Source organism: Haliaeetus leucocephalus, unplaced genomic scaffold, assembly GCF_000737465.1.
Source record: "Haliaeetus leucocephalus isolate CR32 unplaced genomic scaffold, Haliaeetus_leucocephalus-4.0 Scaffold866, whole genome shotgun sequence".
NCBI lineage: Eukaryota > Metazoa > Chordata > Aves > Accipitriformes > Accipitridae > Haliaeetus > Haliaeetus leucocephalus.
Window position 1 is genome coordinate 4482615 of NW_010973302.1, and position 27283 is coordinate 4509897.

At 44.5% G+C, this 27283-nt stretch overlaps 1 protein-coding gene across 2 annotated transcripts in view; it reads right to left on the bottom strand.

Annotated features, from left to right (window-relative positions):
- Positions 1-1202: 1202 nt before the first annotated feature.
- FECH (ferrochelatase) overlaps positions 1203-27283 on the bottom strand; it is a 26647-nt gene continuing 566 nt past the window's right edge. The window contains exons 2-12 of one of the 2 annotated variants that reach the window (XR_775356.1): positions 24850-24955; positions 23493-23612; positions 22967-23115; positions 16653-16787; positions 16028-16134; positions 13876-13974; positions 12979-13086; positions 11803-11967; positions 11310-11369; positions 9342-10837; positions 1203-1735 (exon numbers count right to left, since the gene is read on the bottom strand). Coding sequence is in view for 1 of the 2 variants with exons in the window: in XM_010583050.1 (XP_010581352.1) it covers positions 10703-10837; positions 11310-11369; positions 11803-11967; positions 12979-13086; positions 13876-13974; positions 16028-16134; positions 16653-16787; positions 22967-23115; positions 23493-23612; positions 24850-24955 (1184 nt within the window). In the remaining variant the exon portion in view is untranslated. Of the gene's footprint in view, positions 1736-8923; positions 10838-11309; positions 11370-11802; positions 11968-12978; positions 13087-13875; positions 13975-16027; positions 16135-16652; positions 16788-22966; positions 23116-23492; positions 23613-24849; positions 24956-27283 lie in introns of those variants that run through there. The other variant, XM_010583050.1, reaches the window with a different exon arrangement.

Consider the following 27283-nt stretch of genomic DNA (forward strand, 5'->3'; position numbering starts at 1 on the left):
GAAGAAATCAAAGGCAGTAAAAGACAATCGTAGACCATAATGGCCTAATAACTCTGTGATAAAAGCGCTTGTGGGAGTTGGCTGCGAGGAGCCCAGTGCAGCCGCAGGATGCAGAGCCAGCCCTGGAACCCGCAGCGCTGCACTCAGGAGCATTACAGCTTAAGTGCTCGTTTAAGACTTCCTTGAAAATGCAACGTGCTCACTTGAGAAACGTAATTAGGCCTCGATTGCGGGTGATGTTCACACATTATGGATCATCCTTAAAAATGACAGGAAAAGAATGACCGAGGGCTCTGGGTTCTGCATGACAGCTCCCTCTCCATCATCCCAGGAGAAAACCTTGGGCCGCACGGAGGGTCCATCCCATCCAGGGCTCCTGGGCGGCCACGCTGGAGGGGCCGGGGCCGGTTCACGCAGCATGGGTTGCTCCGAAGGGCTTTGCTCCCTGGCGCTTTCAGGAGCGCGGACTGTGGGCGCACGGTCTCCGACTCGCCGTGCACACAGGCAGCCAGGCGAAGCTGAAGTTTGTCCCCGGGCACCTTCGCACGTTCACAGACCTTTGAAAAAGATTTAAAGTGCCAGTGGCTGCTAAAGTACTTCTTGCACCCTCCAGCACCTCATGCACACACAGTGACTTACACCAAAGCCAGAGGCCAAACCTCTAAGTCATCCTGTGGCAGCTGGCTGTTTTCTCGGTTCAGAATTCAAGGAGAAAGTCCTTTCTCCGGGGTCCTTCCTGCTGTTTCTCACTGTCTAGCACTGGGACATTTGGGGTCTGTGCTGGGGCGTTGGGCAGAAGCCGCAGCTCTCCCACAGCGCTGCCAGGTGCTGTTTGAAGGAGCACAGATGTTTTGCACTGACTTGGCTGAGAAGCTGCAATCCCCCTTTGAAGCCATTTTGGGCTGCTGGGTCCCCGATGAGCAGCAAATTATCCCCAGACTGTTCTGCTAACCAAAGGACCAACCGTCCTCGCTGTGAGAGCAGACGGTCATAGCAACTTAACCATGAAATCACAAATCCTGCAATGCTGACTTGGCTGTTCGGTTGGATTTGGGGTGGTTTGCAATGGCTGCTAACACCATTCTGGTGCCCACCACTACTGTACAAGCTCCCAAATCCTCCCCAGGGACCCTCTCATTCAGCTGTGCATACAGCAGTCTTCAACTCTCAGACCCAAATCTGCTTTGTCTTCTCAGCTCCACAGCACACGGTACATCCTGGAGCTGAACTGGGCTGACTGCAGCATTGCTCTCGTGTCAGGTGGCATCATGGATTTCTGTTAAGCACTGAAGGTCTTTCCAGAGCGTACAATTCGCATCACCTTCCTGCCGTCTGCTCCTGGTTCCCACTGTTGGTGCCCATTTGTCCCTGGGCAGGGGCGATGCTCGCACCACACTGTCAGCAAAGCATCTCCCAGGCGAGACGCGGTGGATTAATGCCGACTTCATCCATCAGAGAAGATCTCCGTACTGCTAAGGAGGCTCGCATCAAGATCCCCCTCAGTTTCCAATAATCTGCTGACAGACCTCAATGTTCTGCAGACAAGCTTTTCAGCTTCCACCAGTTAGCAGGTAAGGAGGCACCTGTGCTGGGCACACTGGGAGGGAACTAGCCTGGAGCAGGGCATTTGCACAACACACTGCCTCTGTGCCAAATGTGGGGCATTTTCCTGAAGAAACATGGAATATGGAAAGCGTTCCTGTGCACAGCTGCCTTGGGCATCTTTTGAAGGGACCTGAACAGAACATGGATCCTGATGAAGTCAACAGAGCTGGCCAGAGAAGACAGATAAAAGCCTGGGGATGTGCTGTCAGGCATCCTCCTCCTCCTTTTTTTCCTTTTTGTGAAAGCAGCATTTGTCTTCCATGTGAGCACCCATGTCAGAGGGAGGGTATACAAATACACTGACTCTAAACAATGACTGCTTGAAACTACAGAGCTTGTGGTTTATTAACTGCAATCCTGACTCCACTCTGACCATAAAGCCAAGGGAAGGAAAGAGCTCAACACCTGCAACACCCCTTTGCCATCATCTGAAACCGTGTTCCTCGTCACCCCAGGGTCTGGCTGTAGCCCACCGGCTTGGGAAGACCCCACTGGTTCAGCACACATCAACCCGGGTCTTAATTAAATTCCTGGTAGCTGCAATTAGCAAACACATTTGCAGGGGACATCAGGACATTATTTACTGCCCATTTAAGTCCCATCTGTCCCCACTGCATATGCTGAGCCCACCTTATGTAGCACGGGAGCATTTCCAGTGATTTTACAGAAACACGCTTTTTGAAATATTTTCCTGAGTTTGAGTGCTTTATGCCCATCGTAGCAGTTGCAGTTCGGACCAATGCAACGAGGCAGTGCTGCACTGCTGGGAAACAGTACGTTGTTCGGCAGGATAATGCGAGATACCATTAGTCTAAATCATACGCATAGGCTCAATAATCCCAAATCTCACTTAATATCTTCAGTTTAGCTTTGTTATGGAAGCAGAGTGCTGCAGTTTAATTTAACAGGCTGTCTTCTGATCGAACTTATGCTGGCATAATTATTCAAGTAGGTATATTGACTTCAAGTTATTTACCCCAGCCAAAATTAACAGCAGCAAACTATCTCAAACCCCAATGTAAATTCTTGAGCAGAATCCTCCGCTCATGTGAAGCTCTGACATTACACGGACTCAGGCAGGCTCCCCTTTGCCAGACGTGTGTTTGCACGCTCGTGGTGCAAGTCCGGCGGTCCCCAGCCAGCTGCGGCAGCCCCGGCTGCAGCAGCCCCAGCCCCTGCTGCTAGGAGAACGATGTTTCAACCGCCCCTCTGCCTCTCAGCTGCATCCATCAGCTCTGCAGTTTGAGATCTTTCAAAGCCTTTCAGGCACCGCATTAGGTGCCCCAGCACCTCAGCCTGGGAGCACTGTTTGGGGAGAGGTTGCTATTTATAATGGCTTTTTCCAGGCGCTGCAGCATAGGTGCAGCAGTTATGCTTTCAGCTCTGCCAGAGTATTTCTGCTCTCTGCCGCTGTGTCAGGTTTTCCTCGCCACTAGGGAGTGTAAATGTGTCTTCACATGCATTTCTGAGAGACCCTGGAAACCTCGCCATAAATCAGCAGGAGGTAATGTCGCTCTTTAGTACTTTGTGGATAACGTATTTTGACATCAAGGTAATGAGACAGAGGTTTGACTTCAAACTCCACATCCTTCGCGCTGGGTCTGCTCCTGGGAGGGATGAGCCCTCGCAGCCGTCGCCGCCAGGCATCAGGTCCGCCGTGCATTACAGAATGCAGCGGGGTGTCCCCGTCCCTATCCCCCTGACATTTGGCCCTTTCTCCTGCCCCGTGAGTGATGTGATCGCGGGCTCGGTCCCCTCCTCCGAGGACAACGGCAGCGACACCTTTAGCGCTTTCTCCCCACGCTATGGCCTCGTGATCTCTTGGCCTTTGGAGTTCAGATGTCAGCGGGCAGCCGCTCCCAACGCAACCTCTGAGCCCGGGGGGATAAAAGGCCACGCATCTCAGAGGTGATCCATCTCCGGGCGGTCACGTAAAGGATGCCATTCAGCCAGGCCAACAGATGCAAATTAAATAACCTTTTCCTGGCACTTACTGATGAACACAAATTTGGCAGGAAAACAAAAGGCAGATTTTAGACCCTCTGTGCTCCGTTGCAAGAGCAGAACTTGCCTGTGAGGGCTTCAGAGTTATGAATTATAAATAAATCACTTGCCCAGCGCACCACGGGTGGTATCAAAAGAAGAGTGTGTTTCACAGAGGATGAAAGACACAGCGCAAGCCTATACGTGCTCTGATGACAGCCTGACCCAGCCGGGAGGTACGAATCGGTCTAAGCCTTTGACCAGCCTGGGCTGAGCAGAAAGGTGCGAGGAGCCACTTGGCGGCCACAGTTTCAGGGTCTGCCCTCCACAAGGAAAGTGGCGAAGCAGGAAAGCAGTTGGACACATTACCTCTGCAGTTACCGACAAATACATGGGCCGTTTCCTCGGTCTCTGAAAACGCACTTGCAGCGGGCATGCTGGTTTTGTTTCTAAGGGGTTGCTGTAGGGCAGCAGGGAGTTCAGCTTACCTGCTGTTAACAGGACATGAATATTCATCCTCCTGCAACCTAAAGCCCCATCTATCCAATACGAAGTCACCTTGTTGCCAAGACAATTCCATAACTTCCCAGGATTAGTTTAGGGAAGTTCAGCCACTGCGGGCCTGAGCTGCCTCCGCCTGCAGCATCACCCGTCGCTCGGTGATGTCCCACGGACGCCCTCGCCGCCGGTCCCAGCGGGGCACCGAGGGTGTGCACGGCTGCAGAGGGACGAGCGGCTTCCCCCCAAGGTCGTGATTCCCCATACAAACCTCAGCAGAAACCAGCAACAAGCTGATTTACCACAGGGCGAGAAGTTGCCATCATCAGCTACTCTGCTATGACAGCAGCAGAGGGACTGTCGCTCCTGCTGAATTCGGAGGAGCTTCTCTTCGCTACCGCATTTGGGAAATGAGAAGATAAAAGCCAGCAGGGAGGCGATCGCCACTAACTGACGCTTGGCATTTTTTTACCCTACTACAACTTTCTAAAGGGAGAGTGAGCCAATGCTTCCACAATGTTAAAGAGATTCTTCTGGATTCAAATAAATGTGACATTGCTTAAGTTCTGCCATGTTTACTCAGCCAAACCAAATCTCCATTCAAATGCAAAACGGCAAAGCTACTGACTGAAATACCAGAGGAAAAAAAAAAGGAAGTAAAATCACCACTCTCCTTCACTCTTCCCATCTTTCATCCATTCAGCTCTCTTCCGTCACAATCTAGTAATGAGAGCTCACTAATGGATCAGCTTAAGTATACAACAACTCTCATCACTGTTCTAGAAAATAATCAATCAAGCACTTAATTTTTAACATAAGAAATAAGCTGCCTAGAGACTGTTAATAGGTAACTGAATAAATTAACAATCACAGGTGGAATTCAAAACTACTGCAAATCTTTTATTCACCATCTTCTTGAGCCTGTTCTCACAGAAAGCAGACTGACACTCAGTTCCACACCTCCTCCAAGCATGTAGCTGGACCTCGGCACGAGGAAACCACACCAAGCACATCTGTGTGTTTTATATCCCCTTCCACATCCTGAAGCGTCACTCAGCAGTGTCCCAGTTAGCGAGACTGTGGCAAACAGAGCCGAAGAGGCAGGGCGAGGTGTAACGCCCCAGCCTGAACATGCTCATCTACGCGGAACAGACTGCACCTTCGAAACAAAGGCTCAGGCTGAATTTGACCCCTTTTACAGGAAACTACAAACAAAGGCACTGCTCTCTGAGCCAGAGGTAGGCAGGTTCCTGTGCGAAAGCCTCGCTGTGCAATTGTCACCTCCACCAAGGGACCAGTTTAACTGATACTGGGGTTTGTTAGCCCAGCTGAGAAGTCACGGAGGTGAGGGCTGCATGAAATTATCACATCCAACATTGTACTAACTGCTGAAAGGTTATCTATACAGACACTTCTGCGTGAGCAGAATAAGCAGCTTTGACTACTGGGGACATCCATTTTCAAAACCACACATAAATACCCAGATAAAGGCTGCTGCTCACAGAACTTCATTAGCGAGCTCTGCCTCGCGTGCACCCGACTTGACCCTGAAGGACTGCGAGCCCAGAGGGCTCAAGTGCCGTTATTCCCCCTGAAAACCTAAGGGATGGACCCACCATGGCTTGGCTGCTTCAGCAAGTGATTTGGCACATCGGGACCAGACCCGTGTATCTCAGTGGGTGCTGAGGCCCTACTCCAGGTAACATTAGTCTGGTTCCTTGCACCGAGCATTCAGACAGGATTTGGCTGAGACCCCCGCGCAGTGGGAGTGTTTGGTGCACATCTGGAGTGCTTCCTTCCAGAGGCACCCAGAGTTTGAACCCCTCGTGCACAAAGTGAATCAACTCTCTGTCGGGGGGAATCATGGCTTCGCAGTTCACTATGGATCCGAATCGAAATGCTGCCCAGGACACGCCCAAATGCTTTTGCTTTCTGGTGCAGAGAAAAGGGAAGGAACAGAGCGGACATCAAATACCATCATCAAAGGCTCTTACTAAAGACACACAGCTCAGTTATTTCTTCAAAAAAATTTAATTGAAATTCCATCTTTATGGCAAATGATACACAGTAAGATTATACAATTTTTTTGTGTTACATTAAATGGAAGTCCTTGTTCAATCTGAAATACGTATGTTGGACTAAAAGCAAGTATTTGTACACATCTGGCATTAAAAAAAAAATGAAATTAACTTCTCTCTCTCTTGCATCTTACACTTCATACTGATTTCCAACTCTCTCGGTGTGGTAGAAAGGGAAAATAAAGTGAGCTTTTAGATACTCCTAGGAAAATCCCAGCCCCACTGAACTCAACTGTAACATCCTCTTCTCCAGGGGGAGCAGGAGTTTAGCTCACAGACACTGTCCACACACCTTTCAATATTACTGCACCACTTTTGGAAGCTATCACATTTTCTAAAATGCAGCCAGTAATAAGGGAGATTTTATAAACTCCAAAACAGAAAAACTTCAACTAAACAAAAAAAGAAAAAAGCAAAGTTGCAGGGAGTTAATTCAGGAACACAGCCTAATCATGAGCAAATTCTTCAAAACATTCCATTTGCAAACACCTTTACTTCCCACTTCTTTCCTTAGGACACCAAGGGCTCTGTTTCTGAACTCCTCTATTTTTCCATCAATATCCCCGAGCCAGAGCTCCACAGTGCTGTGGGAGCACTGCTGTGAAGATTCCGCTCCCCAGCTCTCATTCCTACTTTCAGGTGCAGTCTCAGCTGTGCAGCTGTTTGTCGGCCTGCGCTGCAAACAGCACCACCAGCATTAGCAGGAGTACGACTGAGCAGCTTGGGCACGGGGACAGCAACACCGTTCTGTCCCTGAAGCCTCGCCACTGCTCAAGTCCAGCCTGAGGACTCGGCTCTTACTGACAAAATCTTGGGATACAACGCTGCCTCAACACATCACTTAAGCTCACTTCCAACTGGTTGCTTTTTGTCAGGGCATATGTAAATGATAAACACTTGCAAATGAAATAACGTACTGAAAAAGAAGTGTAACTGATAACGAAAAAAATCAAACTGGATTATTGTCTGAGGACTAGAGTCTCCCAGATGCTGACACTTCCATATGCTCAAACCAATACAACCACAGCAGAAAGTGCTCAGGATCTGACGAGGCTGCATCCTGAGTTAGTAGCACCAAATGTTTAAAATCTGCCAGAGGGGCAAAGTGAATGCATAATTGTAGGATTAAGACTGCAATCTCCCAAGTGCAGCAGCTACACACCACTGGCAGAGTGCTGAAGAAGAAGGCACATAAATGGATGGGATTTATCTCTCCTCACATTAGACATGTGCAACGTAGCTAACTACCTCTGAGTTAGCGCACCACGCTCCCTTCATGGTCAGAGGCAGCAATGGAGTGAAACTCATCCAACCTGCTGTGGACATCTGCTTTGAGAGATGAATAATTTCTCAGAAATGCATATTAAAACAATCTTTTGACCATAAATAGTACCTAGGACACCAGCTCAGATGTCAACATGTAGATCAGAAGCATCTAAAGTAAGGTCAAATTAATTCCATTGTTAGAGTTAGCATAGTTAGAAATGCTCCCAAACAGAAAGCCCAGGATTAGATTTCAATGGCAGCAGAATTCCCACTGTTAGTAGTCTCACTGTTATCTAGATTTCTATTAAAAATATTAAGCAGAGCTGCTAGCTAACTTGCTCAGGTAGTTTTTCAACAGGCTTTTGATGCTGCTCTAAGACAAAATAATGTGTGTTAAATAGCAGAACAGAGTAATATTACATGATCTGTTCAGCAAAATGAAGAACCCCACCAACACTATGAGACAAGATCCATCTGCTAAAAGCTAGAAAAATTAAGTGATTTCTACATTATGGTCTAATAGCAGCAATGGGCTTAGTAATTATCTCACTTGTGGTTAGCATACTAAAAAGTGAATTTTAAATACCTTTTATTACTGGGGACAAACATAATGCCTCATAATTAGTGCCAGCTAATATTTTCAGTACTCTCTCCAGTATGGAAATAAAAAGCCAATGTATATTTATAGTATCACAATGTTCATAAGAAGTTAACCTTCACTTTCCAGCTTCAGTCACACTTCTAAATGCACTGGTCACAACCTGGATTTGAAGGTCAATATACCCTTCAGCTGGTAGGAAAGAGGTGTAAGTAGGCAGATTTTACAAAACAGATTGTTTTCCACTGACCTGTAAGTGTCAAGCAGAGAAATGGGAACAGAGAAAGTTCTTTGTCCAACAATAGATGTAAGGCTAGTGTTCCCTTCCCAGACATACTGCAGACATTTTTATTCTTTTGATGTTGATTCAAAGCTTTTCCATGAAAATTTCATCCTTCCACACACATGTGATAGTCCTACCTACTCCACCTGAGCAAGGGCAGGAATCAGCTTTGCACTCCTTTTTCCTGCCAAGGCAGCGAGCAGAGACCAAGAAAGGAGCAAGAAAGGGAGAACAGAAGCCCTGGCTTCTAGTTCCCTGCCACTGAAACAGGCACAGGTATGAAGGGTCAAGGAAGACTTCTTTCTGCTAAAGCAACGAGGGACAGCAGTAACATAGGAGGTTCTGGCACTGAAGGAATTCAAGTCTGTCTCACCATAATCACACACAGAAGCTGCAGTATGGCAGTGGAGACATCAATCAACTCTCAAGACATATTAGGCCACAGGCCCTAGTGAGGCTGTACAGTAGGATTTATATTGCTCCGTGGCAGTACTTGGCCCACTGGCTGATCCAACACAGCATCCATTCATTTCTTTAGTATCCCGTGCTTAATTCTTTCAACACAAAATAGATCAAGAGAAACCTCTGTCATACCAACAGAGGCCTCTTTTCTTTAAACTACCCTATCCTTGAAAGATCAGAGGTTCAAACTGTTCATGCCTCATAATTACATACACAAATAAAACTGAGCAGCACAGCATCTGCTTCTCAAACATCATGATTAGCTGAATCATCCATTTACAGAGAACAACCTGTGTTGCCAAAGTACTGGCATTTCAGTGCTAATTACGTAAAGTAAACATTTATACCCATGAAGCTGACAGCTAGACTAATACACATATGGCTCAGTCCCACCAAACACTGTCACAGCTTTGCTCCTCCTTTGTCCCTCCCAGGAGGAAAGGTCCCTGTGCGAGAGGACCACTGACTGAGGTGCTGCGGTAGTTCTGCCCTGAACTACTTCAAGTGCCGAGCTCAGGCATGCTTTGGGGTGACCAGCCTTTCAGAAAAGCCCCCTCTCAAGATTAACCTGGACACCGGTCGCAGTGCTGACAGTGAGGGAATACTGCCCTAAAAAGGTTTTTCACTCTACAAAACCACCGCTGCTTAGGAGTGGATTCAGCAGTCCTGATGCACCCCAACGCCTGCCAAGACAAGCAAGAAGTTTAGCTGGGTTATGAGCGCATACTCCTGGCCCACCATCAGTGCCAGAAATCTAACAGACAAAATTCGGCTTTTGTCAAAAAGTATGCATAAGCACCCAGCTGTTAACCCGCAGGGCTGCCTGCTCTCGGGCATCTGCAGTGTAAATTATTCCTGACTTATCATCTCAGTTTTAAATAACAACATCAATTAAGCTAGATCAATTGTACCCGTGGAACTCCATAGGTATCCCATAAAAACCACAGCACTGTGGCACAGTAGATAGCACAGACCAGATCTATAAACCTTCTGGAGAGCAAGCCTGACTTCCTAAATTTATGTAGCCAAATAGGGAAAGCCCTTTTTAATAGTAATTTTAAAAAGCCATTTTGCTTAAAAGATACACCAACATGTTTCCATACATGCTGCTGACAGCTGCTGGATTTGAAACATACAATCTGTTTCAATTGAGCATGTTCTTCAGCATCACCCAAGCAGGCTTATTCCTTTCATTTTATGTTCTTCAAATGCTGAGGCTTTCCTGCAGATAACGAGAGTGTTTTTTCTAGAAAATGTAAACAAATCTTGTGCATTCTACTATCCCAGCTAAGCTTTCACCAGAAGTTTCTGGCAGGAGAAAAAAAACAAACCAAAACAAAGCCTTATCTTTATGCTCTAAAAAAAAAAATATACACGTTATTTAAAAAGCATTAGAAGTCACTTGATCTTCAAACCCATCTGAAAAAAATCACTCTCAGAAGAGACAATTGTTGACTATGGTGGTTATACTGTACCTTAAGCATAATCAAAACAAATAATTGTATGCTTGACTTGGAAAGCTGAAATTAATGCACTCATGACAAAACTGCATACAAATAAATCCCTGCATAGGAAATAGAAACTAATTTGTAGAAAAGTTTTTTAAGTTTTTCAGTGCATACTTATGGGGTCATGCTAAGTCCAATCAGAATCAGATGAAACGAGATCTTTTCACATCTCACAGGATAAACGCCCTTATTTCCTTGCTTTCTACAAACTCTTCTCAAACAAGGAAAACGTAAGAAAAAATAAAACAAACAAACAAAAAAAGTCAAGTTCTCCCCACTGTTACATGAGGTTAACACCACTGAGACTACCAGCCTGCAAGTATGTAACGGAGGAGAGTTTGGTCAAGCGGTTTCTTTCCTTTGCTCTGCTTCACCAGGGCAATTTTCCTGCATAATCCAGTGGTGCTCTCCTAGACACCCATCACAGCTGTTGATTAGTGAAGAAGGCTTTTGTCTCCCTGCAGACAGGATTTACACAGAGCGGACAGCAGAGAGTTAACTGCCTAGAGCAGACTTCATTCGACTGGATATGTGAACAGACCAAGTCTGCCAGAGCCTGAAAGACAGTTAATTAAAAATCAGAAGTGAGCAAACCTAGCTGCATAAAATAAAAAAATGCTTTAACATGTCACACTGACTAGTGAGATTGCCAAATTGTGTATCCATCACACTACACTTTTTAAGCACCAGCCCCCTTTACTTCAGCAGAAAATCCTGCTTTAAAACTGCATTGGCATAATATCTTAAGAAAAATATTTCATTAAAAGACTACTACAAATGAATACAAAACTGTTTTTCTTTTTTGTCAAACCAAACTTCTGAACTTCTTTTTTTTTTTAAAAAAAAAAAAAAAGAGAGAACCCACAAACTGTGGTAAAAGAAAACACTTTGTGGTATACAGATTAAGTACGGGGCTTTCCATTTTCACTCTTAAACTCAGAATACTTTAAAACTACAAGAAGACATCCATAATCTAGTGGGAAACACACAACTGCAAACTTTTACAACTATTGCAACAAAGAAGATACCTTGGAGAACAGTGGATTTCCATTAAGAGACTCTGCTCTTCTGATATTTTCAACTCCACACTGAATCAAAAATAAGGAGAGAAGAAGTTAAGTCTGCTAGATCCTTCACTAGTTAAGCCTTCAAAATCTTCTTTTCTACTTCTTTCAGAAGTTGCCCCAAAATGACAGAATTAAATGTAATACCGTATTTTTCAATACAACAAAAATAACTATGATGCAAAATTTCGCTTTGCTGCCATAAATCAATGATCCTTTTTTAGTAAGGATAGTAGTGGCTTCAAAAGTTAAATCTAGAAAGACAAATTCCCACCTGTTTTGTGTTGCTAAAAATTCATTTGAGTTATGCCAGTTCAGATTAATTTTCAATTTACAGAAAAATTAAATTTGCCCCAGATCATATTGCAAAAAGCAACTACAAAGCAAATTTCAAAACAGGAAAAGTAATTTGGGGGCACCACTATCCAAACAGTTATAAGAACTATAAAACATTTACCTCATTCGCTAAAACTTGGGCATACTCAATATCCAGTTCATAAAGTGTTTCAATGTGGTCACTTGTAAATGCTATTGGGACCAACAACATGTTCTTCTTTCCTCTTTGGCACAGTCCTTTAATGGTCTCATCTGTCTGTGGACCAAGCCAAGGCATTGGTCCAACCTGTAAGAAAAGGGGGAGGGAAATAAAAAAGAAAAAGAAAAAAATCCCTCATTAAATCATGCTTACAAAGAACACCCATGTTTTCTTAAGCAGGACAACACAGACCAGATTATGTTTAAGATGGAGCCAGTTATTTGTATTTCCCTGCTTTTGATAGTACCTCTCACTTTCTCCATTAAATTTTTTTATGAAGACATACTGTCCAGCCATTTAAATCATAAAGAAACAGAACCTGGGCTGGCCTAAATGAGACTCTCATTAAAATAAATGAAATTTTAAATAAAGATCTACTGTTTTCAGTTCACTAAAACCCTAACCACTACTGCACAGGGTTTATCTGCCTCTTAAAGTTAGCGCTCTGTGGCAAACTGTCCTTACCTCTCTACTATCCATGAAGTATTTGCTGCTGATGTACCATAATATGCAACTTTAAGAACAAGACAACAATGGCAATAGGTATAATGACCCTGAGACATAAGGTTACTTGTACTACGTAATTCTGATAAAACTGATGTTCCTTGCTATTTGCAGTAGTAATAATAAGTACAAAGTAATGCAAGCAGTCTTCGTCAAGAATAATGAAGCCTGTTTGGATTAGGCTCATATTATTACTAACAATGCCTGTATCACAGTGATGGCTTTGGAAAAATTGCTCAGAGATCCTCAAAAGGCAACACCTTAAAAATCCAGAGAGTGCTCAATTCTTCCTTCTGACAGAGGATGATAAATGCCAAACTAGATGTTCTGAGATCATAGGTTTTCTAACAGACACATCAAAAATCTACGTTAAAAAGATGCAATATACAAAAAAAGGCAAGAAACTGTGGATAAAGAGTATCTGGAAAGACTGAATTTGAGTAATAGATGGGAATTCTGTTCAAGCAGAAATACTTGCTGAAAACAGGAAAAAGGCACTGAGGTTATGATCTTCTTAAGCTGGAAGATCATAAACTCCATCACCTGAAAAGCTTTACAGTGGCAGGTGGCTTTACAGCTTCCCTGAGCACATACCTTGGACTGCCACACAAGCCTGTAAGGGTTGGAGTAGTTCAGCTTCTCCATGACTCTCTGGACAGTAGCTCCCACTTCTTGAGGATATGGATCACCACGGTTCACCACCTTCAACACAGAAACACCAGACCTTTTTCTTCCAGTGAACGTCTTTGGGCAAAGACCACCTAAATACTGGGGAAGGTGAGCATGCTGCCTGTGATATGGCTGTGCCCAGGACGGTCTGTATCAAGTGCCTGGCTCATCCAAAACAGGGAAGAAAAACTGCATTCTTGCCCAGCAAAACCCATGATGAAGCTGCTTTACCAGAACATCTACTCCTCCTCCTTCCCATGATAAAAGATAAATTCTTCTATCATCACATGTAGATAAAGTTACATTTCAGTAACAGCACTGCATTTTTGAAAAATTATTTGAGAGCCATTTCACTGCAGTTGCTGGTTGCTGACAGAGGATCAAGTAATTTATTGCAACGTTGCAAAGATTTTACTTTCACTCCTTCAAGGGAAGTACTATTACTGCTTTCTAGAGGTGAGAAAATAACCAAATTTTCCCCCTCATTACCATCCAGGTTTGAGCTGGCACATTTGTGAGGCCATGAAAGCAGCCATACTGAGTCTGACCTAACCCAGCGCCCCATCTTCAAGGGTGGCCAACTGCACAGATCTGAGTAAGCATGCAGGAGAGTAACCACAGCTCATGTGCCTCACCTTCCGCCCCGCTTCAGGCTTCCACCTGCAACTCACTAGCTCACCTTCCTATTTCTCTTTTATATTTGCCTGGCACTTCCACAACTGTGGCCCTACTGCATGGGTGTGAGAGCCACATACCCTTCCATTCAGCCCAACCAGTGTGACTCTGGTCTAACAATGACAGAAACGATCTGACATAACTCACAGACATGGGCAGCGAGTGAGCCGAGAAGAGGATGACAACATCTTTCCTTTTGTCGGGTGGAAACAGGTTCAATTCCTTCTGTATGTGATCGGTGAAGCACTGTTCAGAAAAAAAAAAAAAAAGCCAAGACCTGAATCAGAAACACTAAGAGGCATTATGTGATCTCACATGACCCAAGACAGGCAGCTTCAGTGTTCCAGGCTGCCTTAAGAACTTCAAAATTCCCCTTTCAGTATGCGCTGGGCAACAATGAGAGGCAGCACATATTACATACTGTCAAGTATACAGCATCACACAGTGCCTGGTCCCAACACACCAATGGCCCCCGTGAACTTTTGATCATCCCAATAGTTTTAAGATACTGGTAACAATTCTCCTCTACCACCTCTGAAGAGGGGTTCCTGGGCTGCGGAGGGCACACGTGTGCAGCTGCTTGTGCAGGAGGAGAGAGAAATGGTGAACGGGCAGAGCACAACCATCCTCTCTTTAGCAGCCCCATTACACTTAGACTGACTCAGAGTAGATACACATGGCATCAGAGAAGAGCCTACTCTGAGAAAGGTGTCCCCTAATGGGCTGTTGAAGAAAGTTTGAGATAACTGTATTCAACTGTATTCAGAGACCTCCACCTTGAGTGCAGCTGACAGGAGAGAACATGGGAGAGACAGACACCTCTGTCCATCAACACCCAAAATGTTCTTAGTACTACACAAAAAAATCAGGGAAACACCTCCGACCCTTCATTCCCACCATCAGCGTTTGAACTGAGAGCCGTAACACTGCATACACACAGCTAGGCTGAGGGAGCGTACAGAGAGAAAAGCAGCTGCCATCACTGCTGGCATATGGTGCTGCAGGAGCATGAAACAATTCTGTCTGCCTGGTCTTCTCTCTTTGCTGTTTTTCACTGTAAAATATCTCAGAAATGTTAAAAAAATTCAGTCTCCATTTCAACTTTATAATCAGGGGCTGAGCCAGATCTTTCAATTACACCCTCCCTGGAGTTAAAGAAATGCACATTGGTGAGCTTATTTAAAAACAAACAAACAAACAAACCCCACGTTGTATGTACTCTGTCTAATGGAAATCATTTTGCAGCTTCCCTGAAGATATGAAAGGTTCCTAAATTCTGCTGAGGTGTTTCATTGAAGGCAAGGAGAATACACACTGAAGGCATGGAGAGTGCATAACGTCACATCCCAGGACAGCACCACACTTGGGCAGCTTGTCAGGGGAACATCACACAGTGCAGGCAGTTCCACCTTGCCTTCCTTCAGTCATTTTTATCATCTGTTCAGCACACCACAAAAACTGCAAAACCCAAACTAGAAGAGAAGCTCCCCAACAAAGACAAAAATGCCATTTTCTCTGAAAAGGAAGGGGCAAGAAGGCTTCCCTTTATTGCTTCTGCCACAGCCAGCGCTGTACGAAGAATTACCTCTTTGCTGCCACATAAGAATCTGATGAACTGACATGATATGTACATGTGTCAACCATAGACCTGCTCTGAGCAGGAATTTGGACTAATGACCTCTAGAGGTTCCTTCCAGCCAACACTATTACAATAATATGACTATGCTTTTAAAACAAGACATGCATGATGGTCACTTTCACACATTATCATGCCAAAACATCTGGCATGAAATAACCATCCTTCTCCTGTAATTTCATACATAGTAGACATGACACATTTCATTACAGTAACTAAAATGTACCCTCAAATTGAAGCATTTCTGTTACTCTTCTCAAATATTTTTCTTTTTTTAACAAAAATATATAAACACAGCCTAAATCAGCAAATAGGTTCATCTTCTTTCAGTAGTACATTCTATAGCTAAAAATCTTGTAAGCTTTGTTAGAAGCTAAGACTTGATCAAAGTGAAGTGTTTCCTCAGAATGTTTCTGTTGTTTAATATTATACTTTGTTTTTACTGGTAGTAAATATTTCTGAAAAGGAAACTCAATACACATCTGTATTTACTTAGTTCCTTGTTGTTTTAAGGTCAGCTGGCAATGCAAAGATACCAAGTTTCTCCTACATCGACCAATCTAAGAAAACCCCAGGGAATGCCAATTTGATAACATATCAGACCTGCTCAGTTCACGTCTCATTCTGACTGCTAACTTCAAAGGCTCTCATACAAATCCATACCTGAATAAGAAGGGGATGTGTGGGCCATCGGTCAATTATACTCCACTTCATCTTTGGCTTCTCCCCTTTTTTATTGTAGTAGCGATAAATAGCATTTAAACTGCTTCCTGAAATACAGAGAATTAAGAACATAAGTTCAGCCAAGGCATTAGCAACCTGTCAGATTAAAACAGTTTTGTAGCAAGGTATTATAATATTTAAAAATGCTACATATTTAAAATGCAACAGTCAGTCAGAACTGAAAGCCTCAAATGGGAACAATCGTATCAAAGTTCATACAATGTACAAGCCAGTAACAATTTGCTAAACCATTCTTTAACTAAAGAACAATTATTGTTCTATTTTCCATGAAGAAAGCTTACTCAGTCGTGCTCCTGAGCCTTCAGTTTATGTTACCTCACAGTAACAATGGTAACACAAAGCTGCCCCAAGTTAAGAAGTTCCTACCCAAAACTCGGAATTCTAGTAAATACAGAAGATCTTGAGCTGGCAACAAAGCTAACAGGAAGGGGCACTTTGAGGAAGACAGGACAGCTTGCACTGACACTCTGCAGGCTCCCTCAGGCTCGCAGACACGCGCCTCCATTCGCCTCTGTCCACGCTCTGCTCCTGCACAGACACTCACCTGTGGTAGAACAACTGTACTGGGGGTACTGGGTGAAAGCGATAGCCCTTTCAATGCCATCTTTCTCCATCTCTTCAATTGCTTCTTCTGTCAGAGGATGGACATACCGGAAGCCAATGTAGTATTTGTGAGGTGCTGCCAGCCAGAGCACAGGAAAAGGAATTGCAGGAAAAAAAAAAAAAAAAAGAACTCTGAATAACACATCATTAATAAGCACAAAGTACAAAACCAGACAGACTGGAACTGTTGAAATAAACTTGTTGATAATTTTCTGGCTACTTTTCTAAACCACTGTCATATAAACACATCTTTCTTTGGCCAAGTATTTTTTCTGGTAACTGACTTTGCTGTTATTAGAATTTAAAAGTGATTTATACTATTGTTTGCTTCTGCAGGAAGCATCACTCTTCTGCTTTTACTTAGTTAAGCAGAGGTGTGGTTTCCAGACTGTACAGAGCTCTGACATTTTACTGGGCAAGTTCTGATTTAGAGGATGCATTGGTAAAAAAGTGTCACTCTGAGATGCTAAATGAACACTACTATGCCCTAACCCAGATCACAATTACAGATGTGCTACCCGCTTCCTAACAGCACAGCTCAACTCGCATACTGAAATCAGAAGTCGGATGTTTTAAATACACCAATGTAATTAAAATGCCAAAACCTTAGGAAAGACAAGGCCTTCTTCATTCTGCCATACAAAAGGAAACACATTGCTTAAGCAGTTTGCACATTTCAGGAAATCTGATTTACCTAAACTTTCAAACATAATTGGGCTGCAATTTTGTGTTGCCAGCACTGAGATATTCTGCTCTACAGGGATCAGTTTCAAACAGGAAAAGACCCTGCACCTTATAGACATTAGCTGCTTATAAGGTGTTTCAAGAAAACCAGGTAATTGTATCCCTTTCATGCTCCAGGTGCCAATAGAGAAGTCCTCAAAACAGGATGCCTTCAGTGCACGAAGGATTCATGTGCCTTTGCCAGATCAGGCCCTCAGTCCCAGCACTGCAGGGGCATTCAGGCAGAATTCCCAGGTACCAACCGTTTGCTCCACATGCCCTCCCTTCCTTGCCCTCTAACTCCTTTTTCAGCTTCAGCAAACACCTGGCTCCCCTGCCTTTCCCTCACCTACTCTCTTTTCCTTCATCATATTATGCAGATGTAATTCTATTTCACTTCTTTCCACTTCCTTGCCTCCAGTTAACCACATTAAAAAACAAAGCTAAAAACAAGACAAGGTGGAATCATTGTTTAATGCAACTTCTCTGGTCACCACCCTCGCAAGAGAAGATGCCTTCCCTCACCCTGGTAAGTCTGCTCCATTTGCACATAAACCCCCAAGGACCAGGACTGTTGTCTGGGGCAAGAGATCAGTGATACTGAATAAGGGATGCATATTCTTTCATTCTGGTTTCTGGGTGTTTTTCACAGAAATCTTCATGACTTTAAACACTTTATTTTGGAGGCAATATCATTCTCTCCAAGGACAACATTTTAGGTTTTTCCATTTTCTGCTTCTCATCTTTTGGGTGTCCGCTTCGAGGTTAGGGGAGTATGGTTTGGTTAAGGGGAGGGAGGAAAGGGAGGTTTGCTGTTTTACTTTGGTTTTTTTAAGTAGAGGACAGAGGTTCTTAGAACAAAAGCAAAGTTTCTTCTTCAGGGTTTCCGGGTCACTAGCTCTGAAACAACATTTAAAAGGTTTCTGAAGGAAGCAGATGTCCCATGCTTGGTCTCCACTCCATACATTTATGCAGGATTCAGAAAACAGGTTTAGTCAGCCCCAGTTCTCTGCAGGAAGCAAGACAGCTCCCAGCTGGGAGCAGCAGCAAATAATGACCCAATGTCAGGAGCCCCGAGAGCCAGTAACCTCATTAACATTTTTAAATGGCATTAAAAACAAAAGTCTGACTAACCAGAGCAAAGACAGTAGGAGTTTAAACTGGGAAAGGACATACTGGGAAAAAACATGGCCAACCTGGAAACTTCTCACAATACTCTCACAGTATTACATTTTGTCCTGGGTCACAGGCAAAGGAGAGATTTTCATGTTCATTTTGTTGTTACAGTTATTCACAACTACTGGGAACAGACTGACATCTCCTTCCACGAAGAGCTGCCAATTTAAAGAAACAACATGGCCCCCTCATACTGTGAGCTTGCATTCTGCTGACAAGGGAATCTCAGCTAAAATACAACTTGTAAGAAATAGTAAGAACTGTTTTAATTAAAAACAGTAAAAAAGATGTGCCTTCTTAAAATATAATTACCATTGCAAGACATTAGCCTATTTGATGCCAGCACTTAAAAAACCAAACCCCAACAATAGAAATGGATTTTCCTATCACCATGTTTGTGTGATTTATTCTTACAGACTACCGAGCCTACCCAAACCCACTCATTCAGAAAGGAAGAGCTCTTGTTCATTTTCAGACAGCTGCCTGTAACAATAAAGCTTCATTTTAAAATTATATTGTTCCCAGATGACATGGGTGAGGCTGTTCATGTACTACTTTACATTAGTCCCATTGCCAAAGTGTAACATGCCAAATGTATATTCCAAGTCAGTAAATCAGTAGATTGATTAATTTACACAGGATGGAATTTTACAGGTGGTTATTGATACTGCCTAACATGAGCTCTTCACCAACTGCAAATACACACAACCATAAACTCCATGCCCCAAAAGTCCAGATCAAGGTAAAATGAGTATGCAAAGTATTTCTTCTTTGCCATGTGTTTCAAGTCTTATCACCACAACTTGCGAGTTACTCATTAACAGGGCTCAGCACTCCCAAAGAGCTACCTGTGAGCACACAATATTCCTAAATGCGTAGCTCAGTCTGGAAGCACATCCAACTGTTTCAAGCTATTCTGAAGCAACACAGTACTTGGTAACACTGCAAGTTACTTGAAATGCTTAAGGAAATGGTTAGCACTTAATTCAATTGTTAGCAATGCTTAGCATGCTCAATTTTTAAAACTGCAGCTACTGTTAGTTAAAAAAGGAGGTCTCTAAATGACTTATCAGCTGTAAGAACTGCACAGAGGTGGGTGTGACTTCACAGAAAGTGGTCACGAAACAAAAGCAAGCAGGAGTGGTACACTGAGAAAAGCAGATAAACTTTTCTAAGCTTTATCTGCAGAACCTGTTGCAAGCCTGACCCTTCAGGGGCTACTGCTGCTAAAAACACTACTGCCTTGGATGCCACAGCAGGGTGCGGTTTTCGCTTCAGGCTTTGACTATACTTGCAGGGACCACAGCTGGAAATAAGCTAGAGTAGCACCTGTGGAAAAAAGGATCAAACATCACCCAAATGAAGGTATCAGTGATGCGTTACATGCTGAACAAATGAAATAAATTTGGTCCTAGCCTTCCAAGGGCATTACTTTTCACCTTCCAGACCCTTTTACCACTCTTCTACCTCTAGCCTTTTTCTACCGAAGCCTGAAGCAGGCGCCACAAAGAACTACAAAATACCTAGGAATCAAATAATATGTATTGCCAAAAATGAAGTGGGATTCCCTGACACACCAGCACCACATCAGCAAAGGTCACACAAACTGAAGGGAGAAGGCGGCTTGCAGCACCACGCATTGTAAAGCTGCTGAGCTGAAGAGAACTTTGAGTGCTCCTCTTTGGCAACTTCTACTCCAGCAGTTCTTCTGTTAAAAATGTTTAGTGTTCATATTGGAGTGGCAGTATGAGAAGTATTGTCCGTAGCCAACACATCAGTGAAGAATTCAGAGGGGAGCTTAGTAATGTTGTTAATTCCTTCTACTCACAAAGGTAGTCTGCTGCTTCAAGAACAAAAAGCCTAATGCAGAGAAATATCTTATTGGAACAAAGGTGACCCCAGACAGGTCATTTCAGACAGACCAACCATCACGTTACTGTTTCTTCTGGCTTTTGTCAAAACAGTGGTGATTGACTGTCTTTTTCTGCTTGTCCCATGAGAGGCAAGACACAGAAGATGGCCATCACCCTTGAGCTGCTACTGTGGAAGTTTAATTTTTAGTGCTGCCACTCACATTTATTAACGCCATGGTTTTAATGTCACATAGCAAGAAACTGTAGCATAAAAGGTACCCTAAGCAAATGACCTATCACCTTCAGCGACCAGCAGAAGAGGAACAGGCTTCTAGTTCATCATAGCTGCTAACTGAGCAACAATACAAGCTGAAGTCAAATTCAGCTAACAACCAATTTGAAAGCAGTAGCTAAACTGGCACAGATTCCACCATGAATGCACTTAACCTGGGTGAAAAACTACTCATGTATCAATTTGGTTGGAGGTTTTAGGAGAGAGATCGAACATGGCTGAATCACAGCAAATTAACATTATGCACACAACTGCAGTTGTCTTGTGTTTGCATACCTAGCCCACTGCAACTGCACAGTAAACTTGTTAGCTGAAGCCCTTAGTAAAAGGACATTCACAGAAGCATCTGCATCCATTTCCCATTACACTAGTGCTACCAGGTAGCTTGGCACAAGGTAATCCATACAAGTCACAGCTCCTTGCTGTGAAGAAGCAAGGTTCAGAGAGATTCTGTGATCTGAGAGAGGGGAGGGAGGCTGTATTCACCTTTCAAGTTCTCTTGCCACCAAGGAAGAAATGGCAAGGACAGCATCTACTTCTACTCAAGCCAAACCATTAGGCCTTATCTCCTGCCTATGTCCTCGGGTGGGGCTCACTGCTGTCACTCAGCCAAGCCCTGCCATGTTCATCTACGAAACCTTGTCTTTTCTTCCAACCAACCTCCTCTTCAGTCCTGAAATCAGGCCTAATTAGTGTGTGTTTTCATCCATTATTAATAGTTAGATTCAGACAAAGCCTCAAAAGCTCTGGATACATCCAAGCAATAATTGCAGAGGGGCATTTCAGAGGAACGAAAGACACCTGCGACTTTGGAGAACAGTCAGGCTCCTGACACCCTCCCATGCAGTCACCTATTCTTTAGGCTCAGGCTGGCAAAACAAAGGCAAATACAAAACACTTTATAGCGTTAAGTTCTGGCCTCAAAGCTGTTCTGCATCAGACAGTCCCTGCACAGCATCATGGCCGAGCTGGGGCTGAACAGGGAAGGGCACTTGCAGGAAGCAGCAGGAGCAGGGAACGCTACACTGTCCTCTCTCTGAGCCCTAACTGCTGGCTGCTGTGAGTGTGCAGCAGCCATGAGAAGCTGGCCGTGCATTTTACAGCAGGAGATCCCACCCCCCTGTGAAACTCAATAGCACCAGTGTGCAGAACATGAACGACCAGGAAACCCTAGGTCAACAGGCGTTTCTTACTCTGTGCGTGCATGCACATGCGCAGCCTAAGAGGATCATCATTCTCCCACTCTACCTCTTCATAAGAGAATTACATGAGATTATACCACCACTGCCAATGGTCACAAATCTCCACCTCATTTATGCTAGCAAGAATGCCACTCTGAACACCCTTCTCCCATGCCTGCCTTATTTTTTTCACATGAAATACATTTCTCTTTCTTATCATCTAAGGCTCAACTGCTTGTCTTCAGTGTAGACTTCTTCAAGCTCAAGCAGGGCTTATGGGGCAAGGTATGACACCTCGCAGTCATACACACCAGCGGAGACTCCCATCAGCCATCTGATAATAAGACAGCTTCAGCCATCTGAAAATAAGATATTTGTCTCATAGTCATCTAGATTTCTTCCCATAATGAGGAGAGAGATAAGTCTATCTTTAGAGGGTAAGCCCGCCCTTTGATAATGACTTTAAGATGAACTGAATCACTTCCTCTCCAAGCCCTACTCTCTCTTGATGAAAGATGGAGAGAAACCACCAGCTTAGGCCAGATGCCCAACTTCCTGATGGCCAAAGTTACGTAAGATGAAACATGCCAAAAGCATCCAAGGGTGGACTTACCCTGGGCAGCTTTTCAGCTAGTTACCTTGGGCGCAGAGGCGGCAGCTGGACCACAGCACATCCTGGATCCAGCCTGAGAAGGTTGGTAAAAGTTTGGTTGTTGGCTTTTGGTGCTACACTGTGTTACTGCAGGTTGAATGAGTACTGACAGTACTCTCCAAAATCAAAGCCATTTTGCAATGCAGACTACGGCACAAAAATGTATTTGCATGTGTGGGAACCCCATGCTTTTGCATATGCTGAGGTTTTAATGAATAAGAACTTCTGCAATATCTTTGTCATAATTTCCTAGCAGGACTGAAAACACTGTTTACACTCACAATAGAAATCAAGAACCAAAAGCTGCTTTACAAGCATATACTTTCAACACATGAAGCAAAAGAAACTTCTAACAAGCACAGTAGAATAAAGAAGTACCGGTGTGAGGAGACATGCTGTCCAGCAGTTTCACCATGCCTTCTCCCTGCACCGCCGTCCACTTCTTAATTGGCGATCCGCCTCCAATCCTGCTGTACTGCTCCTGGATTTTTGGTGTGCGGCGTTTGGCAATTAATGGTGCTAATTTACTAAAGCATTCAAAAGGTACACATATTAATACCATAACCCAAATCACCTCCCCTTTCCCCAAATCTCTCCACTACAGTGGGTTTTCTGTGGCAATCTCCCCAAATTATAGCAAGCCAGCACTGCATGGTTTAATGTTATATTCCATCACCCTTCCCAAACTTACTAGGTGACAGGAAACCACAACTTGCAATAAGAAGAGAATGATTTTTGGCATGCTTATTTCCAGAGAATTATAACATCGTTTCTTGCACTGACTGGTCCCAAGATGAGACAGTCTTAAGAAATGCTGATATACACAGAAGTTACATGTTCAAGCCTACAGCGAAGACAGCAACACCCAACACTGACTGTAACACAGGAGTTCAGTGTTTCTCACTTTTGAGCTGGAAGCGTCATTAGATCTCTGTCCAGGAAAAGACGAAGTAAGAAATCATGCACATCATCCAGACGTTCTGGACCTCCCATGTTTAACATCAAGATTCCTGTTTTAGGTTTCCTATGGAAGCAAGAGATATTTCAAATCCTAGCGACCTACTGCTTTTTTTTATTATTGTTACAAAACAATCAGCTTACCCTTCTGCATTTGTCTTTTGCAAAAGCAGCATCCTATTTAGAAGCATGAGCTGCTTATGTAAAAATATGAACTACAAGCATGAATAAGCCAGAGAACAAGTATGTACACGATCTTTACTTTTTTTAAAAAAGTAATCACTTTACAACACAGAGTTTAACTGGAAATATACTGAGAAAATTATCTTGCAGCTGAAGGCTGTAAAGAAGGTTATAAAACAGGGACCAAGGACTATCTCAGCTGAATGCCAGCTTCCAACCAAGCAAAGGAGCAGCTTCCACAGAAAACAGAAGAGCTACCCACACATGTCTTTGTCTTCATTGCTTTGGAGACACATCTCATCTCCCAAAGCAGTGAAAGCAGCAAAGAGCCATTCTACACATAAAATAAGTGCAGGGTAGGTTTTGTTTGGGTGGTTTGGGGGAGGGGGGGGGGGGGGGGTGTCCCAATGGGTTTTCTATCCAGGTGCAGGCCCGGCACACTGTTCTACGGATAAGGTCCCTCCCAGCACAGCAGAGCCGAGCAGATGGTGGTATCAGCTTTTACAGAAACGGCTGCTGATCACAGCTCCCACCCAAGGGGTGGATTTCCCCATCGAATCATTTCCCCTGCCTGAGGGAGCCCAGTGGCCAGGATCTCTTTCCTCCCGAGTGGACAGAGCTGAGGCTGCACAGGGAGCTTTGCCCTCCTCTTGTTCAAGCCAAAGTCTTACAAAGGGGCACTGAGAGGAGCCTAGGCCTGCCCTGATGCGTCAGGACCTCAGTTTCCATTCCCTTCCTCCTGGAGTGCCTATCAGGAGGTTGCTAAATAAAACCCAGGAAACAGGAACCAGAACCTCAAATAATAATATCCTACTGTTTGTTCTTCTATTGCTTCTGCACTGCCTCAGGCCTTACTGTGGGCCACTGCCTCACTGCACTCTGCAGAGAACAAGGCAGGCCATCCTCGCCCCACAGAACTGTGAAAACAAGAGGCTCGGTGAATGCAGCCTGCCAGATAAAAGCAATCACACACACACAAAAAAACTAGATCAAGCCCTGTGACTGCCAAGTTTTACCACACAACCAGCTTTGCTATGCAAGTAAAGCAGCATACCATATCTGAGAGGGACAGAGGGCAACAAGAGCGCAACACACCCACCCAGACCTCACTGCAAACTTACCGCACTTCTGGCTGAATTTGAGGTTTTGTGCTTTCTGTCACTGCAGCTGCGGTTGCCTGACCTCTCCATCGTACCGGGACCCTCAGCTGACTGCTGCTTTTTACAACTGGAAGAAAGATAACAGCACATTGATAACCTTGCACCAGGCTGAGGGGCCTCTTCACCGGATAGGCACTAATCCCTCAACAGCTACATAAACACACTTGGCAGTATTGTGCTCTTGGCATTTTCTCCCTTAAGCTCCAGGTCGTGGAATCAAAGAAAGTCAGGAAATTGCAAGCTTCTGCCTTTCTTTAAACACTTTGTATACCAACTCCTTTTCAGATACCAGGCAGTAACCTAAAACCAAACAAAAGCCTCACTGATCTTTAAGCTCCAGTCGTAAATCCAAAATAACTGGTGAAAACACAAGAGAAACCACGCAGGGCTGACACACTAAGGAAGTAAGTATGTCAAGCTAGGTAACTCCTCATGGTACGGTCACACCTGGGCTAACTCTAGACAAGCAAAGTATTTCTATACCACCTCTACCATGTAGGTTAGACATTTGCCAATTTAGGGTCCCCAGCAAACTTCAGCAATGTAGGTCAGTACCTGTTAGCCATGAGCACACAGTTCCTTAGTTTGACCATGTGTCATGTACACGGAGCAGCAATTTCAGAATCCATTTACCTGAGGACACAGGCAGCCTTCTTTCTCACTACCCAGCTAGGCGACTTCTATTATTCCTAGATTTCAGCATCAGCCAAAACCCAGTATATTTTACTTCCCACATGCTGGTTACAGTCTGCTTTTTCAAAAGCATGCTTTGTTTTCCCTAGGAGTTCATAGTCATTACATGATATTTTTTAGTGCAACAATAGTGTGAATTGCCCAAGATGAAAAAAATTGTTAAATTCTGCATCCCCGGCTCTCCAGCAATCATTTGGTGTGACACTTCCCTTATCAGACTGCAGGAGTTCAGCAGCAATTGAGCCCCAACAGCACAGACCTCCTCAACAGCCGATCCACCCGCTGAGACGAGCATCTTATACTTCACAGGTCCCTAATAACATCCTGAACAGATGCTGAACGCCCTCAAAACCTGCTGAAATCAATGACAGTGAAAAGCATCTTGCAAATCCAGCTTCTTACTTGGGATTAAGAGTGTGTAGCTGTGGATGCCTGTGTCTGCAGTGATATAAAAGGCTGCAAACTAAAGAACTTCAATTCAAGCATTGATGATGCCTGACAGACTCTTGTCAAATATTTACATTCTTCTTCCAGTTCTTCGGTTATTACTTTTTGAAGCACTGACACTACATGTTAATTACATAGGACAATAAAAAGAGAAATTTCAATGGCTGTATCGATCCTTCTGTGCTGTAAATAAATACTGGAAAGCATTTGTTTTACTTAAGGCAAGGTCTGGGCATATTAATATCTGCACCATAAAGCACATGACACAGAACATGCGACGATGATGGTTCCAGCCTGATGGAACGTTGATAAAAGTGTTCTTTTATAAGTTTTAGAAATGGCATTATCATATCAGCCTCTGGAGCCAAGGCCCACACAAAACTGGTCCCTGGTGCGTGCCCGCACCTCCACTCATCTCAGGGTCAGCACACGGGTGCCTCTCGGTAGGTACGTGAGGTTACTCCGCCATTACGGTGGTAACTGGGTAATGTGTTGTATCTACAAAGGTTAAGGAGAATGGCTCCTGCTGAAGGAGCATGCAAACCCGACTGCATGTTGTAAAAACTGCAATACACACGTGTATGTAGACGGTATCTGTAACGCACATTTGTAGCATTAGGATAGCTGTGAAACTGACTTGCTGCTGTATTTCTTATTCACACCTCCTCACCGCACCTGGCCTTATTTTGAAAACGCAACCTGTGAATGGCTAAACAAGGGCGATTTTTTACACAAACGCTTTCTAAAAAGGAAAGGGCCTCGTCTAAAATTAAACTCTTGGGAGGGAGAAAAAACCTAACCAAAACAGAACACCCAAACAACGAAAAACCGAGCCCGACAGCAGCAAACGACAGATTTTTTCCGAGACGAAAAAATCCCAAGCCTCACAGCCCTCCGCTCATTCACAGAAAAAAAAAAATAATAATCATTAGCCTGTCCAGCACTTCCCACACTTGAGCCAGACTCACGGCAAGGTCTCCGCACCCCACTTACCACAGCGCGGCGACGCGACCCCCCCCGGCCAGGGGCAGCCCCCCAGCGCCGCCGGAGCCCCCCCCACCGCTGCCCGGCCCCGCTGCCCGCAGATTCCAGCCCCGGGTCACGGCGCGGGGATGGGAGGCCGCTGCTCCGCCTGCAGCGTTACGCAAAGGCACCTCACGGGCGTTGTGTAACGCGGTCCCGCTGCCCTCACGGCCCCCGCGGCGCGGCCGGCATCCCTCGGCAGAGCCCCCTCCCCGCCCTCAGACACCCCCTC